Below are 18,485 nucleotides of genomic sequence, written 5' to 3' on the forward strand. Positions count from 1 at the left end.
TGGCCTTTGGACTGAGAGCCTCTGACTGCCCCACTTCGCCAGTCTAGGGCTTCTGCAGCTCTTGTCTGGGGAGGAGGGACCACCATCCTAGAGTCAGTTGCCCTGAAGGAACATTTGGAGCCCAGAGCCAGGGGCCTTGGCTGGGCACATAGGTATTCTCCTAGGTGGCCTGGGCCCTGGTCTCTGGCATGGAGGCTATTTGTCCTGCCAAGGAGAGGTGGGCTCTAATACATGAGCCTCCTGGCTCTTCCTGACAGCCCTACTGCCTGCCTCATCTGGGAGAGATCAAAGCCAAGACTTTTGTAGGGTCCCAGCCCACCCACCAGACAGTGTGAGCACTTTGCCTGCAGGCTGCCTCCCTGAAGCTCTAGACCGAGTCCATGTTGGGGTAATAAATGCAGTTTGGGGACCTCTGGGGACTGCAAGCTGTGCAGACCCCTGCAAATTGGCTCAGATCTCCCTGGCATTACTCCGGCCTCTTGCCTACCCCTGCCCTCCATGACTTCAGACTGGTCCTGGCTGCACAGGCCCCACGGAGCACATGTGGCATATGCATCACTGTGTGCGTGTATCCGCCTGCCTGTCTTTCTCTTAATGCTGGTCCTCTGGTGACCTCCAAGGAGCCCAAGAACTCAGGCATTGCCCATGTCAGGGGGCAGCCAGGAGATTCCTTGGGGTGGCAGCCACTATCTGCTGCCTCTGGCCTCAGAGGCACCTGAGGAGCTCAGCATGCAGATTCCTGCACCCTTCCTGCAAAGCTCTGAATCACCTGTGCCACGATGGGGCCCAGTAATCTGTGTGCAAAAGGGCCCTCAGAGGGTTGTGAGGCATAGTTATTCAGGAGCTGGAGCCTTCACATACTACCTGGGCCTGGCTCAGAAAGTCAGTGAATCCTCATCATCTGGTACAGGGGGCTGGAGCACCCTCCCTTGTCGTGCTCCACCAACAAGCTGGGCAGATGGACACCCAAGGGACAGACACTCCCTTCTGGGGCCCAGGGCCAGGCTGCAGCTCCGGTCAGGTGCTTAGGGTCCTGGTCCCTTGAGTCCCACCCAGTGGAGGTATAGCCCCAGAAAAAGGGTGGCTTCAGCAGAGGGGAGCCCTAACACAGAGCCAGAAAGAGGGAAGAGGCCACATCACTGAAGCTCCCCTTCAGGGTCATCAAGGGCTGCATATTGGCCCTGGACAAGATTTGCTGTCATCCTCCTAACTGATGTCTTCTAGATGCCACTCTTTTTTTTTTTTTCAGACAGAGGCTCACTCTGTTGCCCAGCTAAAATGCAGTGGCATCATTATAAGTCACAGCAACCTCAAACTCCTGGGCTCAAATTATCCTCCTGCCTCAGCCTCTTAAGTAGCTAAGACTACAGGTGTCTGCCACCACACCCAGCTAATTTTTCTATTTTTAGTAGAGGCAAGGGCTCACACTTGCACAGGATGGTCTCAAATTCCTGAACTCAAGCAATCTACCTTCCTCAACCTCCCAGAGTGCTGGGATTACAGGAGTGAGCTACTGTGCCTGACCCAGACAAGACTCTTAAGATACGATCCAGGACTTATTTATTTGCCACTTCTCTATTCTGCCTGTAGTATTGCTTGCTTACTGTGTTTACAAATAGATTTCTGCCAATTCACTTTTTTATTTAGCCCTGTCTATGAAATCATGGCTCTGATATGGTGGTTAGGTTTTCTTTTAAACCAGTAAAAAGTACATATAAGTAGGTAACTGCTTATAAAATGTTAAAAATGTTTTATAAGAACATTTATTAAGAGATGTCCATGCCCCTACAGACCCTGGTGGCAAAGAGTTGGGATCCCCCCCAAGTGGGACTAAAAGCTTATCTGCCTCTGCCTCTGCCCCACCCCCACCTTGCAGTCTGCATGGGGTGGCAGGTGCCTTAGTGCAGGAACAGCCCCACCCTCCAATAGTACAGTCCTGCAGCACCCAGGAGCAGTGAGGTAGCTTCATGGATGAACAGGGCCCCCTGGGTCTCTCCTTTCATGGCCCCCGGGCCCTTCTCTGCTCCCAGTGGAAGATTTCCATGCAGCATGTCCCAGATGGGGCAGCTCAGAGTGGCCAACTTACTGGGCCCATACCTGGGCTTGTTCAGTGGCCCCCCACTAGAAAGGAGTCAGGAGGGGTGAGCTTTACTTTAATTCCAGGGATTTTGTGGAGGGTCCTAGAAGGAAGCTCTTGGTGACTCCTGGGGACTGCTATATCTTAGGGAGTTCAGAGGAAACAGTGTCAATCAGGCCAAGTGGGAGAGTGCCCTTTCTCTTAGGACAGAAGTTAGCTGGGGGTGGGGGGATGGTGGCTTTGTGGGAAGAGGACCATTGGTCACAGGGAGTGCCTTAGCTAGTGGGGGGGTCCTTTGGCTAAGGTCAGTGTTGGGTCCTGGACAGTGTTGGGTCCTGGATGAAAACTGACGGAGGCTTTGGGCCAAGGGACATCTTGCTCTTTGAGGGTGGGGGTCGGTGGGGGTAGCGGGGAAAGGCTGGAGCAGAGAAACAGAGCACTGGTCTTGGGCTGCTGTAGCCCAGGGATCCTTGGGGTGAGGCCCGGGACGCAGAGGCACTCGGACACAATGGGGCTGGGCCCCTGGGAGAACTAGAGCCAGAGGAGGAAGGGCACTGGCAACCGGTCAGAAACTAGGGCAGCACCGGCGGGCGTCACGCAGGGGCTGGAGCTAAGTCAGCGGTTTGTGCCCAAGGCCCAGGGGCCTGGGAAATCGGGTTGCGGGGGGACAAGGAAGGCTGCTTTTCACCCTTTCAGTGCCTCATCTCCAGTGGTGGGGCAGAGCCAGGCCTCCTGGGCCTGTCTTCCCAGGACCAGAATAGTGAGGGCTGAGGAGGTATGGTGCAGACTGACCCCCGTCCCGAGTCCACACCCTGCTCGTCCTCTTGTGAGCTTTGTGACCTTAACCTTAACCTCTTTGTGCCTCAGCTTTCTCATCTATAACTTCTCGGGTGGTTGGGAAGGTTACTTGGATTAACATACGCAAAGTGCTTAGAGCAGCACTGATGGGCAGGGAGTGCTTGGTGTGTGCGGGTTGTCAACTGTCCTGGTCATTCTAGCAATGGGCAGAGTTGGCACATGGGAATGCAGTGTCCAAAATGACTCGTTCCTGGAGAATATCTGCCGCTTAGTGCAGGGCGCATCTCCAGCTCAATGGAAAACAGGCCTTGGGTTTGCGTGCTTCATGAGGAAATCACTCACTGTCCCCTTGAGCCTCTGCCCATATGTTCGTGTTTGTTCATTCATCACATCCGGCCTGGCTCCTGCCCCGCACCAGGCAGAGCTCATGGTGAGGTGAGAGCATGGAACACGCAGACCATCACAGGCAGCTGTGCATGTGGTAGCCATGGGCGGTGGGGTTGGGAGGATGCTCCATGTGGCTGGACCACACACATTCTGGAATCTGAACTCAGGATGACGCTGTGTTGGGCACATTCCCTCCGGGCAGTGGTCCCTGCCTGTCTGCCTGTGCTAACAGCATGCAACTGAGGCACAGAACCTGAGGGCCAAGGGCAGCCCTGGAAGGGCCTGGGGAAAACAATGGGCACGTTTTATCCTGGCTTCTCTCCCACAAGAAGCTCCTCAGTGGCCCCTGGCCAGCAGCAGTTGTGCGAACTCTCCTTGGGGTTTGGGAACAGCTGAGGTCCAGGCCAGGACCAAGAGGGCCAGGTCTCCCTCTGGCAGAAGGAAACATGCAATCAAACTGGTGGCTGAGGCCAAGGGATGGCAGGGTACTGCCTAGAGGCCCACAGATGCCCCCTGGTGGCCAGCCAACCTGCAGGGCCGGAAGCACTCCCCAGGTCCTGCCCTCCTGCCTGAACACTGGGCCTCCCCACCCCTGTCCTGAGGGCGGGCCTGGGGCTTGTGCAGCTGGCCAGTGCCTGCAGAGGTGGGCAGTGGGGTGTGTCCTGGGCTACTGCTAACACCTCATGGCTTCTGTGTCCTCACAGTGCGTCTCCACGACAGCATCTCCGAGGAGGGCTTCCATTACCTGGTCTTTGATCTGTAAGTTCCAGACCTCGACCCTCTTGCCCCCACCCGCTCCCAGTGTTGGCCCAGGGTGGATCCCCTACCCCCTGGAAACAGTTCTAAGCACCAGGCTGGCCATATCCAAGTGCACCTCTGCTGCTGTGGGTCACCTTGCTCCAACCCACCCACCCAGCCTCACTTGCCTCTCCTTGCTTGCTTTGCAGCAGGTTTATTGGGTCCCAGGGAGGCTGGAGTGCCCTGGGCCCTCTCCACCAGAACAGAACATGCTGGAGGCAGTGGCAGGGGTGGGGGAGGGGGACCCCAGAGGAACAGTCAGCGGCTTCATTCACCTTCCTTCCCATGGTGCCCTCAGCTCACCTGGGCTGGGGCACCACTGGCTGGCATGAGCATGTGTGTGTGTGTGAGTGCGAGCCTGATTGTGTGCACATGTGGGTGTGTGAGCATGCGAGAACAAGAGTGTCCGTATAGGCAGGATGTGCATCTGTGTGAATGTGGGTGAATGAGTTTACGCAGGCATGTGCATGCATGATCATGTTTCCAAGAGTGTGCATACATGTGCACAAGTGTGTGTGCACATATGAGTGTTGGCGGGTGTGTGTGCTTGAGTGTGTGTGTGCGCGCGGTAGCTGAGCAAGGAGGCGTCTGGGGCTGCTGCCGCCTCTCACTTCCTGCCGGATTTAGAAGCAGTGATCTCATCTCCTCACTCTTGACAGCTCCTGTTAAGCAGCGCTATATTTAGCTGTCAGTGAGTCAGTGCAGCTCCAGGACCCTGGGCTGGAAAGGGGCCTGTAGGTCTTGGCCTGCCCCTGTGGCCCCTAGTTGGCCGCACAGCCAGGGAAGCCGGGTGTACTATTGCCATGGTTACCCCAGGGCCCTCCCCGCGGCTTGGTGAACATGCAGGCCAAGCAGAGACAGGATGAGCCTGCATGGGTCCTGCCCTCTCAGCTCCTCCTCCCTCACATGACAGATGACTGGGCCCTGGCGCGTGCAGGACTCAGGAGGCCTATGTCCACGTGGGGTCCTCTTGTCAAGAGAGGCTGGGATTGTCCCTGCAGGGGCTTGGCCCCACAAGACACCACCTCAAATTGCCAGCCAGGTGACTGAGACTGACCCGGGACACAGCGCCTGCTGCTTGGTTGAGACTGTGCCCTAGAACATCTATCCCATGGTCCTGGGGAGCTGGTAGGTACACAACTGGTATATATGTACACAAGGGCACACATAAGTATACATGAGCACATGAATACAGACAAACCAGTATATGTGAACACAAGCACATACACAGGCACACACACCTGTACATAGTGGCACAGGTCCACATGTACACACATGCACATACTAGTATATATGAATACAGGTGCACACATAGGCACATGCATACACATGTACACACAAGCGCACCACAAACCAGGACATATAACCACAAATATATACACAGACTTATGTATGCATGTGCTAAAGATTCACATGTATATGTGTGTGTACATAGAAACAAGTATACATTATGTACTACAGACATAGGCACACATGTGTGTACACTGGAACATACCAGTATACATGTACCCACATGCACACATCCTCACACAGACAGGCCAAGCTCAGGAGCCAGGCCAGACATCCCCATGAAAGCCCCGCCTAGACACCCTTTTGTTTTCCTGTGGTCCATGCTTGATGCAGAGAGGTGATGGCCTATGGGGAGCGAGAGGAGAGAGATATGGGTGCTGGTGTGTGTTGAGAGCCGGTCAGACATCAGAGGCTGAGCCCCTGCCTCTGCCCTAGCCCCCAGCCAGGACAGGAAAAGGGGGGAGGAGTGGGAACCCCAGTTCTTTAATGTCTGGTCCTGTGCCAGGTACTTTTTGGCTCTCCATGCATTCCTTCCTCACCTCACCTTAAGGGTTGGGGTCAGTGGGGCGTTCTGGGTGCATTCAGCCTGGAGCAAGCCAGGCTAACACTCCACACTTCCCCACTTTTATTTTCTTCCAGTGCTGAGCGAACGCACACCATGCTAGGGTCATCCATCCAACAGCCCTCCCTTCCCTGGGTCACCTGTGGACCAGCACCGTCCTGAGTGCTAGGCACAGAAATGAGGAAGGCCCAAGCCCCGCCTTTCAGAAATAATGGGTAAAACCAAAATGCAAATAGAGAAACCTCAGCACCTAGGGCACCGTGGCTGAGCAACAAGGAGATGAGGAAGAGGCTACAGGTGCCAACAAGGTGCCCTCATGGCCTCACAGGCCCACAGGCCCCCTTCACAGAGGGACACAGGAGGGAGATCCTGGCAGCTAGATGGAGTCTTCTAGCAGACTTGGAGGGCTGACTTGGGGGAGGGGCTTGAGCAGACCCCAGAAGGGTTCTGCCTCACTCCCCTGGTATGTATTGGGCCCTCACCATCTCTTCCACACCCACATTGCTCAGCCCAGGGGACCCTGAGCAGTCCAGGTTCCCAGAGGCCTTCCAGACAACAACTTCTTTGCTCTTGGCATCTATACTAACCATAGGACCTGATGGCCACTCACTAGGGGGCGGGTGTGTGAACATAGGGCAGGCGCGTGTGTGAACAAAGACACCCACCCTATCCTACCCCCCCATCACCGCCTGTCATCTCTCCTCCTGGAGATGACACTTTGAGTTCCTCAAGTCCTCAGCCTGACAGGGAAACTAGATCCAGGGAGCATATTTTCTGGTCCGTCTGCTCCTGTGTGAGGGCCACAACTCTGGTCGTGGTTGAGGAAGGGAGACCAGATGTTCTCAGACTTGGAGCTCAAGTAACAAGGCCTGGGTATAACACTGCAGAGCCCTGGTTAAAACTACCTGTTGCCCTCTCTGGGCAAGTTACTTAACTCTTTGAAATTAATTCTCTCATCCACAAACAAAGTAAATTAGTGCCAACGTCATGGAATAGTGAGGACTGAAATGTTCAGTCATTATATATAAGTAAGTACTTGGTAACTGATGGTCCTAAGTGATGATAGTAATAGGATGAAGGTTGTGATGCTGGCAACGGTGGTGGTAGTGATGGCGGTGATGGTGATAGTGATGGATAGTAATGGAGGTAATTGTGGTGGTAGTGATGATGTTAGTGATGAAGGGTGGTGGTGGTAATAGTGGTGATGGTAGTGATGGTGGTAGTGATGATGATAGTGGTGATGATGATGGTGATAGTGGTAGTGATGATGGTGGTGATGTAATAGTTACGATGGTGGTATGATGATGATGGTAGTGGTGATGGTGATGATGGTGGTGATGATGATGATATGATGATGATGATGTGATGATGGTGGTGGTGATGGTGGTAGTGATGATAGTGATGATGATGGTAGTGATAGTGGTGGTGATGGTAGTTATGGTGGTGATGATGGTAGTGATGATAGTGATGATGATGGTAGTGATGGTGGTGGTGATGGTAGTTATGGTGGTGATGATGGTAGTGATGGTAGTGATAATGATGGTAGTGATGGTGGTGATGGTGGTAGTGATGATAGTGATGATGATGGTGGTGGTGATGGTAGTGATGGTGGTGATGGTGGTAGTGATGATAGTGATGATGATGGTAGTGATGGTGGTGGTGATGATGGTAGTGATGGTGGTGGTGATGGTGGTAGTGATGATAGTGATGATGATGGTAGTGATGGTGGTGGTGGTGATGGTAGTGATGGTGGTGATGGTGGTAGTGATGATAGTGATGATGATGGTAGTGATGGTGGTGGTGATGATGGTAGTGATGGTGGTGGTGATGGTGGTAGTGATTATGGTGATGATGGGGATGATGATGGTGGTGGCAATAGTGATGAAGGAGACAGAGTGACAGGGATCTCCAGAATCTGTGACCCCTGCTTGCTTTCCCACAGGGTTACTGGTGGAGAGCTCTTTGAAGACATTGTGGCAAGGGAGTATTACAGCGAGGCTGATGCCAGGTGAGTGTGGAGCACCCCTCCAGCCTGTCCCCACTTTCCTTATGCCTTTGCCTGTTCCTGCCTCACCCCTACCCCTGTCCCTTCTAACCCATGTCCCCTCCCCAGCCCAGGTCAAAGGTCATCTGAGTGGAGGTGTTGGTCTTCCCAGCAGCCCCACCTGGCCCTGCTGAGAGCTAACTCTCTGAGTGAGTTGAGGGAACAAGGGCAGCTTGTGTGTTCTTGGCTGCCTCTGGGGGAGTGGCCCCAGCCTGCACCACTTTCCCTAGGGTTATAACTGGCTGCAGAGAGGATGGCTGGTGAGGAGGAGAAGCAAACATGGTGTGGTCACAGGTTGCTGTGGCCCATGAAGGGCACCCCTTGGTTAACCTTCCTCATGGAGATAAGCAGTTCCCAAATGCCTTTCCCCTTCTGAGATGTCCTCACGGGGCCACCTTGGGCCCTACCTAGCTTGGGCATAAAGTGAAGGGCAGCTTGTACTGCCCTTGTACTGGTGGCAGCTGGCTGGGAGAGGGGCCACTGGCTCTCCTCCTGGGGCCTGCATCATTGCTCAGCCACACCCCAGGGCAGTGGGCATGAAGCTGGGTGAAACATCAACACAGGGACTAAAGGCCATTTTTCCTCTGTGCCCAAGGCCCTGTTAACAAGAAGGAAGCCCCGCCTGGGTGGAACCTGGGTCCCCACATCTCATCCTCACAGTGGGGGGCCCAGAGGCCAGGGCTGAGCCCCCTGTAAACCTTAGAGTGGCCCTTTAGCAAGGCCAGCCTTACCAGGGAGATGAAGAAGGACAATGGTCTCAGAGATGACCATTTGTGGCATGGCTGCTGGAGGCCAGATTGAGGCATCGCAGATGTCATCTGTGGAGATGACAGGGCTCCTGTCCTGCAAGGATAGGTCATTAGTGGCCTGCTTTGACCCAGGCCAGATACCACCCTGACCTGTGACAGAGACATCACTCACAACAGTGAATTTCACCTGAGGGATAGCTAAAGGCGTCACTCTGTCTGCCCACCAGCTATGCCCACACCTGCTCTGCCCTAGAGAGGTGCATTTAAAAAGAAAAAAGGCCAGCGGTGGCCACTTAAGGAAGTGAGTTATGGATGATTTTACACTTTTTATCTTCTTTGTCTATTTCAAAACTCTTCTTTAATAAGTATGAATTACTTTTCTAATCAAGAAAAAAGAATATTATTTTTTAAAAGTAGCAAAAATAACTTGATGTGACTTGCTTCTGTACTAGCAGGCAACCTTGCCTATCGCAACAGGCCATGTCCCTGTGTGGGCGGGCATGTGCAGCTTGGTGCAGTGGCCTCCCCAGCAGCCAGTGGGGACAGGCACAGGTCACTCAGGGACCCTGAATTATTTTCTTAAGCTCCTCAAGGAAGGACTATGTGTTTTACAAACAGTCTGGGAGTATCCTGTCCCCTTGAACAAGGCTAGGTTTTTCTTCATATTCTACTTGCAAGTAAAGTGGAGAGTGGAATAGAGACACTGCTCCTTACCTGAAATGCTGGAGTGGGAGTTGGCACACGGTGCGTTGGTGGTGGCCTGCTGGGCAGGTAGACTAGAGGGCCCTGGTGCCCCTCCAGGTAGGGCACCGGGGTGGGCTGAGTGCCCTGAGTGGCTGATAGAGGCATAGGTGAGGCATGTGGATGCCCCAGAGCCTCCCAGACACAGATGGGACCCCAGGGCCCAGGCAATACCTGGACTGAACTCCCCTGGGCACTTCCCCAAGGCCTGCTATGCCCTTTCCCCTCTCATGACCCCCACCCACAGCCCTCCTGTGCCCCACCCCCACCAACTCCTGCCCCACCCTGGCCCCCAGTGACCCACCCTCTCTGATGTTCCCTCCACCTCTTTGTCAATGTCCTCCAACATTGAGTCCCCTCTGCCCTCTGTGGGGTTTAGGGGTCCGTGTGTTCATCATGTATCAGGAAGGGGATGCACAGGGGACCCATACTACCTATTGTCCTCTGATCGGGGGGGTAGCTGCTTGCAAGTCAGCCAACTCCAAATGCCATGCCCCCCAGCCCTAGCTTCATCACACCATCCAGTTTCCCTCCCAGAGCTTCAGCAGCTCTGTCCAGTCCACAGGTGCTGCCTCCACTTGTCTTTTTTGCTGTCTCTTTCTTACTTACCTGCTTACTTGTTCTCTACTCAATCTACATCCACAGTGGACACGCACAGTACATCCTACCTGCCTGGACCACAGCCTTTTGCTGTAGGCCAGGGGTCTGAGAGCTGGCCTGGCCATGGGGTCCCCAGCCTGGGACTCAGGCAGGGAGAAGCTCAGAAAATGCTTCATCTGTTCCATTCCTAGGAAACTTTGCCAGAACGAAGTGTAGAGTGCTGGGAGGGAAGGGCGTTCTGTGCCTCCACCAGCCACCTCCTTGCTTACTCTGATGGCAGGTGTCCCACCTTCTGCTCAGGACACTCTGGATACGGAGGATACTGAGTGTATGGAGTCCCTTGGAATTGGCAGAAGATATGGGGGTTCTGGGCCAGGGTTTCTCCCTGTCCCACCTACACCCCCCCCTAGTTTTCTCTTACAAACTCTACTACCTCTTTTAGGAGTTTAGGCCTCAAATGGAGGGTGCTTAGTAGCCAGACTGTGAGGGAGGAGAACAGACAGCCTGATTCCCCCAGGACTCAAGAAACAAGACAGAAATTGCTTTTCTGAACTCTTTCTAACCACAAGCCTGGTACTCCTTCTTGGAGGAAGCAGGATTTTTATTTTGGAGTTTATGGGAAAACTGAGGCGTGTCCATGTCTTTTTTCTAAACAGAAGAAGCAGAGTTCAAATTTAGAACCTGCTTTTTAGAAACCTTAAGAAGCAATATGGCTGATGAAAGATGGCCAAAGGAACCCTATAAGATGCTCACTGTCCTCAGGGGGAGGACACCAGAGCCCAGACTATGAGAATAACATCCAGAATGCTGCTTGGGAGCAAAAGGCCCTGCCTGAAGAAGGTGGTACGGTGTTGATGGGTGGGGGTAGGCAGGGCTGTGTCCGGTGGGTGGGCCAAGTCCTCCCAGGGCCATCTTCTCAGATTCGAGGCCAGGACAAGAGCAATGTGAGGAGAGGGCAGAGGCTGCTCTCAGGCTGGGTGGATGTCCCATGCCATCTGCAAGCAGCATTGTTGGCTCAGCCAACAGTATAGCCCAGGCACGGGTTCTCTTGGTGCTGAGCCGCCTCATTCATGCGCACATATGTGCAGTGCCTGGAATCCTCCTGACAATGGCCAGGCAGGGGAAGGACTTGATTTCAGCACTATGTGCCAAATCCCTGTGAAACACAGTAGAGAAGTATAGAACAGATGCTGGCTCAGCAGTCGCCAGGGCTCTGGCATTGGTTTGGGGCCCTGCACTGCCAGCAGGGGATGCCAAGGAGGGCTGGGCATGTTGACCTTGGATTTAGGGAGGGACGACAGCTGGGAGGAGGGAGGACACAGGCATGACCAGAGCTGCAGCCAGGACCCGCCATGCTGTCAGTAAGTCTGCAACTGGAGGAAGTTCAAGGAGGAAGGCGCCACCTCTTACCCTCAGCATTAGACCGTGGGTGTGCACGGTACAGGCCAACCCCCTGTTGGTGGTGTCCAAGGAGGGGCCTCTATTGATGACCACTGGCTCCACACAAATCTCTGCATGGGCAGAGCACTCGAAGGCAGAGGAAAGGCCAGTCTGCAGGGCTGTGACAGACCACAGGGAGGAGCTGGAGGAAAGGGTGCCATGGTTGGGGTGGGAGGAGCCCAAGATCTACTCTCCCTCCCAGGACAAACCAGGGCCCAGGGTGACCACACAGGATCTGGCCACCAATACTACACAGCAGTGTGTGAAGGGGCTGGTTGGCCCCTGAGAGGGTCACACTGAGCTCCTCTGCACTCTGTAGCGTCAGAGGAGGATGCTTGACCCCATGGGCTCAGCCTCCACTGGCTCTGGATTCCTGCCCTGGGCAGCCCATGAGTCCACTCAGTGGAGAAAGGCCCCTCCACTAGCTTGCTGTTGGCACAGCAGGCCAGGCAGCCGCAGGGCTAAGTACTATCCAAAGTACTGAGGGCTGGGCTCTCAGGTACATGGTGATGGGACTCCCATGCAGATGAGGGCTCCATGGGAAGTGGATGTTTGTCACAGTGGCCTTATGGGCTGACTACAGGGACATGGCCCCAACCCAGTGGCAAGAGTAGAAGGGAGGCCTGGAGGGAAAATACAGGCAAAATAAAGGGAAATATTTTCCTCCAAGGGTTAGGAGACCCCAGAGCATGGGGACGTGGGGGATAGGATTGTACTTCCTCTCCTTGGTGACATTGAAGGGGGCCATCAAGAGGCTCCCTCCCACAGGTTTGGGCCCAGCTCCTTCAGAACACCACAGACCTCAGGAATTTATCCTCCCCTTAGATTCTGAGGGCTGGATGTCCTTGGGGTGGAAACCAGATTCACCTTTTAATGCAGTGGCTGACACTGTCCAGATGTGGCCAGGAGGGGCAGGAGCTGTGTGAGGAAGAGGTCTGGACTCCCATGCCTTCTCACTGTTTGCCATCAGGAAAACAAGGCCCACCCATCCTGCTGACCCTTGGTCACACCACTGTAACCCCCCCCTCTTCCCTGCTTGGGGTGTCATGACTGAGACACCAGCAGACGGACTTCAGGCAGCCGTGGCAAATGTCTCCAGCCCAGCAGGGCAGCCTTTGTGGTGGCTGCTGTGCCCCCAGGTCGGGGGTGCCTAGGAGGAGGCAGGCTCCAGCCACAGGGTCTCAATGTGCAGGGGTGGCCTGTATCTGTTGTGCTCCAGGACAGGTGTCAGGGAGGTGGCCTGGGGGCAGCTCCATCCTCTCCTCTTAGCCAGTCATGTCCTAGAAGAGCCCCAGGATTTCTACCCTCAGCCCTCCCTGACTACGGGAAGGTTGAAAGGGAAGCTCCCTGTGCTTGGGGCTGTCCCTTGCCAGGATTGCTCCCCATACACACAGGGCCTCCGCCCAGCCCCTCAGGCCCACAGGAGCTGAGCTAGGCACCCCCAGTGCTGTGAGCCACCCGCCATGGCCGCCACCAGTCAGCACATTGGACATTTGTCAACTAACACGCACACAAGCCATCCTTGGTGCTGCAGAGCAGAGAGGGCCACACTCCAGGGCACCCTGCCCACCCCCACAGCCTGCCTCGGCCCTTCTCTGCCTTGGTTTCCCTCCCTTTTGCCTCCCTTTCACCACAACCTGCCTTGCAGGAAATAGGCCCAGCCTGGCCTCCTGAGGGTGGGTAGCGTGAGGGTCAGACTTGGCCAATATGAGCCTGGGAACAGCTGTTTCCCTGAAAGTCAAATCCATAGGCCTGACCTGAAAGAGGCAGGCCCACAGTGGAAGTTAGAGCCGGAGCCAGGCTTGCTGGCTGATGGGGTGTGAAAGGAGCCCCCTGGGCCCCTCCTAGTCAGCCGCCTCTCTCCCCTTGATTCTGTATATCCCCCAGGACCCCAGACTGGAGACGCCCCAGTGCCACACAGCACCTGCCCCCAGCACCTCCTCTCGCTGCTCCCTTCCCCAGCCCCACCCCTGGGCTACACGCACTAACCCACCTGCTGTTTGCTGCAGTCACTGCATCCAGCAGATCCTGGAGGCCGTTCTTCATTGTCACCAAATGGGGGTCGTCCACAGAGACCTCAAGGTGAGTCCCCACCCCATTCTGTGCCAGGGGTCTGTTGTCCATACTCGCATGCAGTGTACAAGAAGGTGTGAGAGGCTGGGCAGTGCACAGCATCATAGCACGCTGGGGAGGTGTGTATACATGGTTCCATGCATGTGCATATGTGTGTATGTGGCGAAATGCACGGAGCCATGTGTGCACATGTGTGCAGGGAAGTGTGTGCTTACATGTGTGCTTGTATGGAGACATAGTGTGTATGAGTGCGTGTGAGTAGGCATATGTAGGATACATGCTTGTGTGCATACACGTACATGTATGTGTGGGTATGCATGTATGTGCATGCATGAAGGGATGTGTACATGTGTCTGCATGAGAGGTCATTTGTGTGTGTGCCTGTATGTGTACATGTGAGTATGCATGTGTGTGCACACATGTATATGTGTGGGAAATGTGTGCGTGTGGCTGAGTGTGCACACTGCTGGTATGTACATGTGCATGCCTGTGCTCCTGTGGGGGGTGTCCGCACACCTCTCTCCCAAAGCCTCCAGGCCTCCAGGGCTGGGAGGGGTAGTCTTCAGAAATCAGCCTTTTAGCAAATGTCTACTCAAGGTCTCACTTTCTGAGCTCCCTCTAAAACTTGGCCCTGGCAGGTAGGGACACAGGTGACAGAGGGCTGATGCCTCAGGGAACAGGATAGTGAGAGCAGGCCTTGCTCAGCTCTGCCAAGTCCTCCAGCCCTTTCTCCAAGTCTCTGCTGCCCATAGCTTAGCTCTGGGCAAAAATGCTCCAGGCTCTGTTCAAAGGTCTGTTGTCCCCCAGGGCACAGGTGGCCACAACCTCTCAGAAGCTTCCCTTCCTCTTGTTCCTCCCTCTGTCCCTCCTTTTCCTTCCTTCTACTCTCCTCTCCTCCTCCCTCAGCCCCACCTTGTCCAAGGCCTGACTCAGCCCATTGCTTCTCTCTGGCCTGGCAGGCAGTGTGACTCTGAGCCTGTCACCTTAATGGCATTTAAGACCAACCTTCCACTCCCTTTCTTGGGCCCTTGATAAGGGGCTGATCTTTGCAATTGCTCTGGGAATGGTGTCACACCAAGAGCAGATCCAAGACCTCCTGTGCCCCATCCCTCAAGTCCACATATCTAAGTGGTCCTGCTCTCTGTCTTATCTCACCGACCTCAGTCAGGGGCTTATGGGAGGAGGAACCCACAGGAGCCTCTAACAGGATGATCCTGTGAGGGGACATGGGTACTTTGTTTCCAGACCCTACAATTGACCTTAATTAACTTCAAGGCCAAGGCATAGGAGTGGAGGTCAATGCTATCTCCCCATTCTGAAGACAGACAGAATTCTTGTGGCCTCACTCTTCCTGGTGAGGGAGACAGAATGTCCCTCCTCTTCTAGACAGAAATCCACCGTCTGGATTGAGACCAGCTGGGAGGGGCATCATGGTGGGTTCACTCTCACCCCATGGGGCAGGACAGAGGGCAACCTATACCCTCCCAGGGGACTGTGAGGGAGTCAAGGTAGAGGCTGCAGGTGGGAACATCACTCTGTGGCCTGGCAGGGTGGTCCTGGCCTCCTAGCTCCCTCCAAGGGCCCCCAGGCCTTTGCACCTGGTGCTTCCTGGGCTTGGGTTCTCCTAATGCTCCTTCCTCTCCTCAGGAAGAAATGCTGGTGTGTTTCCTCCAAGGAGGGGCACCTGCCATGAGTCTGCTGTGTGCTGGGCCCTAGCCCACAGGCCCTGCCCTGCTCAGATTTCTCCATGTGCGTGTGCAGGGAGTGCCAGGCCCTGCCCCACTCACAGTGGCAAAATCAAGATGTCCAGGAGCCTCTGGATCAGTGCTCAGCAGGCAGGGATGGGTGTGTCCCAACCTGTCACCTGAGGAGATGGAGAGGCTGAGTTGGGGGACAGAGCTCCGCAGCACTGCCTAGAGGCCACAGGGCGTCGACCCCACCAGCTCAGCAGGGCAAGGCTGGAACCCCTGAGGGAGCTCTGGGCCTCTGCTGTGCGGGGCTCTTGCAGCTCAGGGGAGCAGGAATCTGTCCAGGACGGGGTGGTGTTCTCATGGATTCTAAGGGCCACTTTTGCACATTTTAAAAACTCTGAGATTCACACCCAGTGCTTAAAAACAGGTTGAGTGGCAGCATTTCGTCCTTTTCGGTGGCTCCTGAAGCTGCAGTGTTGATCCCAGCAGGTGGTTGGCAGAGAGGATGAAGTGCCAGGATCCCATGGCACTTCATAAAGGGAAGGGCAGCTTGGGAGGCTGGTCAAGGGGACCTGAGGTCCCCATGGAGCCCCCTGCTGGCCGAGGATTAGGAAGGCTGAGAGCGGAGAACTCCCCCTGTGGGGCGCTAAGCTCAGCAGCTGAAAGGGGGTGAGGCTGCAGGGATAGACCGGGCCCTCACAGGTTGGTCCCAGGAGTTGCAGTAATCCTGGGAGCCCTTCAGGCCCTCGGCGCCTCATGTTCCCAGTTGAGGGGACAGCAGCCTCCTTGACCTTGCTGCAGGATAAGGAACAAATGTCTATCCAGCCTAAGCAAGGGTGCTCACTGCTCCCCGAGGGAGGATCTAAGTAGCCTTCCTTACCTGTGGGCACCTAAAGGAGCAGAGCTTTCCTTTTGCCCCGGGTGGTGGAGCCCACCACAGTTGGGAGACCTTGGTGGGTGACCGTGCCTGGCAGGTCTGAGGCTGCCCCAGGTGCTGGGGTGCTTTGCCCTTTAGGGGTCACCATCCCAGCAGGAGGTCCCTGGGCCTCCCAGCAAGCAGCCTTCCTATCATGTCTTGGAGGAGCCAGAGCAAAGAGGGAAGGGAGGGCTACTGCAGCCCTGCTGCCAAGGGGAGCTCCGGGGCACAGACCGTGGGGAGCATAGAGTTTGCTTGTAAGAGCGAACTCAAGGTTTTGGTCCGAGTGGCCCCCAGACTCCTGTTACAGGGAGATCTGATCTCTGGCTGAGGGGCTATTGTCCCTGTCCCCAGGGCAGGTGCACTGTGGAGTGGACTTAGCCAGTGAACACCACAGGGCAGGAGGGTCAGACTTGTGTACCCACCTCCTGCAAATTGTTGTCACCTCTGTTGTGTCCCCCCATTCCCTCCTGTAATACCCCCCAGTGTGAACAACTCACCTCACGCCTATCACCTCCCCGCAGCCGGAGAACCTACTCTTGGCCAGCAAGTGCAAAGGGGCTGCAGTGAAGCTGGCGGACTTTGGTCTGGCTATCGAGGTGCAGGGGGACCAGCAGGCATGGTTTGGTGAGTGGCTGGGGCAGAGACTGTCACCTGGTGAGTGGAGGGGCAGGGAGATGCTGGTGGCCCCTCATGGCTCCTTGCCCCTCTCACTAGGATTTGCTGGTACACCAGGCTACTTGTCTCCTGAGGTCCTTCGCAAAGAGGCATATGGCAAGCCTGTGGACATCTGGGCATGTGGTGAGGCCTGGCCCGGGATGGGGTGGGACCTCAGGTGTTTTGGGGCCCACTAACTCTATCCTAGAGTGTGCAGGTGACCAGCATGTCTTGCCCTGAGCCAGGTTTCACTGTGACAGACCTGCCCTTGAGCTACCCTGTGCACAGCCCGGAGCCCCCTCCCCACCCAGAGTAGAATTGCTGACATGACCCCGGACCCGTCACCCCATGTCCACCTGCACTCAGCAGAAGGAGCACCTGGGTGAACAGGAGTGGGGAGGTTGAGGCTGTCAGGTCACTTGGCAAGGCCACCTCCTGGGAAAGAGGTTCCCTCCCACAGAGGCAGGGAGCATCAGAGAGGGCTGGCCTCGGGCAGGGTGGTGGGTGGGGGCTGGTTGTGCCATTCTGCCCATGTGTCTCCAGCACAGAGCAGGGGGCAAAAGAATGCTGAGAACCCCTGTACCCTCACCAGACTGTGGGAGCTGAGTGCTGGCGCACAGGGCATGGGCTCTGTGGCTGGTGGTGCCCTGCACGTGGGTACAGGGCTCACGGGCTCCATCCACAGGGGTGATCCTATACATCCTGCTCGTGGGCTACCCACCCTTCTGGGATGAGGACCAGCACAAGTTGTATCAGCAAATCAAGGCTGGAGCCTATGACGTGAGTGCTCCTGGACGCCTGCTCTGACCCACCCCCCGCCCCTGGGTGTGGCCGGCTGGGCGCAGCCTGGGAAGAGGCTAGGAGAAGGGTGAAGCCTCCTGTGGCCAAGCCCACAGATTCTTGGCTAGGGGTGAAACCCCTTGGAGAATCCTGGCCCTGCCTGGGGAGGGGGTTCAGACTCAGCCCGTGCCTTGTCTCCATTTGCAGTTCCCATCCCCCGAGTGGGACACTGTCACTCCTGAAGCCAAAAACCTCATCAACCAGATGCTGACCATCAACCCTGCCAAACGCATCACAGCCCATGAGGCCCTGAAGCACCCGTGGGTCTGCGTGAGTTGTCCTTGGAACCCACAGCGGGGAGAGGCTCCCGGTGGAGGTGGCTTCAGACCTCTCCCCTGATGAGGGCCCTGGGAGGGCCTTAGGGTCTTATTCCTCACATACGATAGGTCCCCTGGGGCTCCTCCATGTTACTTGTGACCTCTGACTGCGCTGATGGGTTGGGCACTTAGAGAGTGTTGGAGAGTAGATCAGTCTTCTCCGTCCTGATCTCAGTCCTATCCATGAGGGATAGAGCAGGCAAGGCCAGCAAAGGGACAAGGCTTGAAGTCACAGGCAGGTGGGGACAGGTGGCCTTTTGCTGTAATGGTGGCTGGTGGCTCTTGGCACATGGGAGATCTGGGGTGCTGTGAGCCCTGCTGCCCTGGCCTCTCCTGACCCCCTGGGCTTCTGGCTGCCACCTGACCTCCCCTCTCCCTGCAGCAACGCTCCACAGTAGCCTCCATGATGCACAGACAAGAGACGGTGGAGTGTCTGAAAAAGTTCAATGCCAGGAGGAAGCTCAAGGTGAGACACCATCCCCTATGCCCCCCCTGGCACTCTATA

The 18,485-nt window shown here is 55.7% G+C and overlaps 1 protein-coding gene across 6 annotated transcripts in view; it reads left to right on the forward strand.

Moving 5' to 3' along the window:
• CAMK2B (calcium/calmodulin dependent protein kinase II beta) overlaps positions 1 to 18,485 on the forward strand; it is a 99,900-nt gene that overhangs the window by 60,904 nt on the left and 20,511 nt on the right. For all 6 annotated transcript variants that reach the window (XM_053608407.1, XM_053608409.1, XM_053608411.1 and 3 more), the window contains exons 4-11: positions 3,967 to 4,021; positions 7,855 to 7,920; positions 13,496 to 13,568; positions 16,691 to 16,793; positions 16,884 to 16,967; positions 17,509 to 17,603; positions 17,811 to 17,933; positions 18,363 to 18,446. In XM_053608407.1, coding sequence (XP_053464382.1) covers positions 3,967 to 4,021; positions 7,855 to 7,920; positions 13,496 to 13,568; positions 16,691 to 16,793; positions 16,884 to 16,967; positions 17,509 to 17,603; positions 17,811 to 17,933; positions 18,363 to 18,446 — 683 coding nt within the window. The remainder of the gene's footprint in view (positions 1 to 3,966; positions 4,022 to 7,854; positions 7,921 to 13,495; positions 13,569 to 16,690; positions 16,794 to 16,883; positions 16,968 to 17,508; positions 17,604 to 17,810; positions 17,934 to 18,362; positions 18,447 to 18,485) is intronic.

The sequence above is a fragment of the Nycticebus coucang genome, chromosome 11 (genome assembly GCF_027406575.1).
Source record: "Nycticebus coucang isolate mNycCou1 chromosome 11, mNycCou1.pri, whole genome shotgun sequence".
Lineage (NCBI taxonomy): Eukaryota > Metazoa > Chordata > Mammalia > Primates > Lorisidae > Nycticebus > Nycticebus coucang.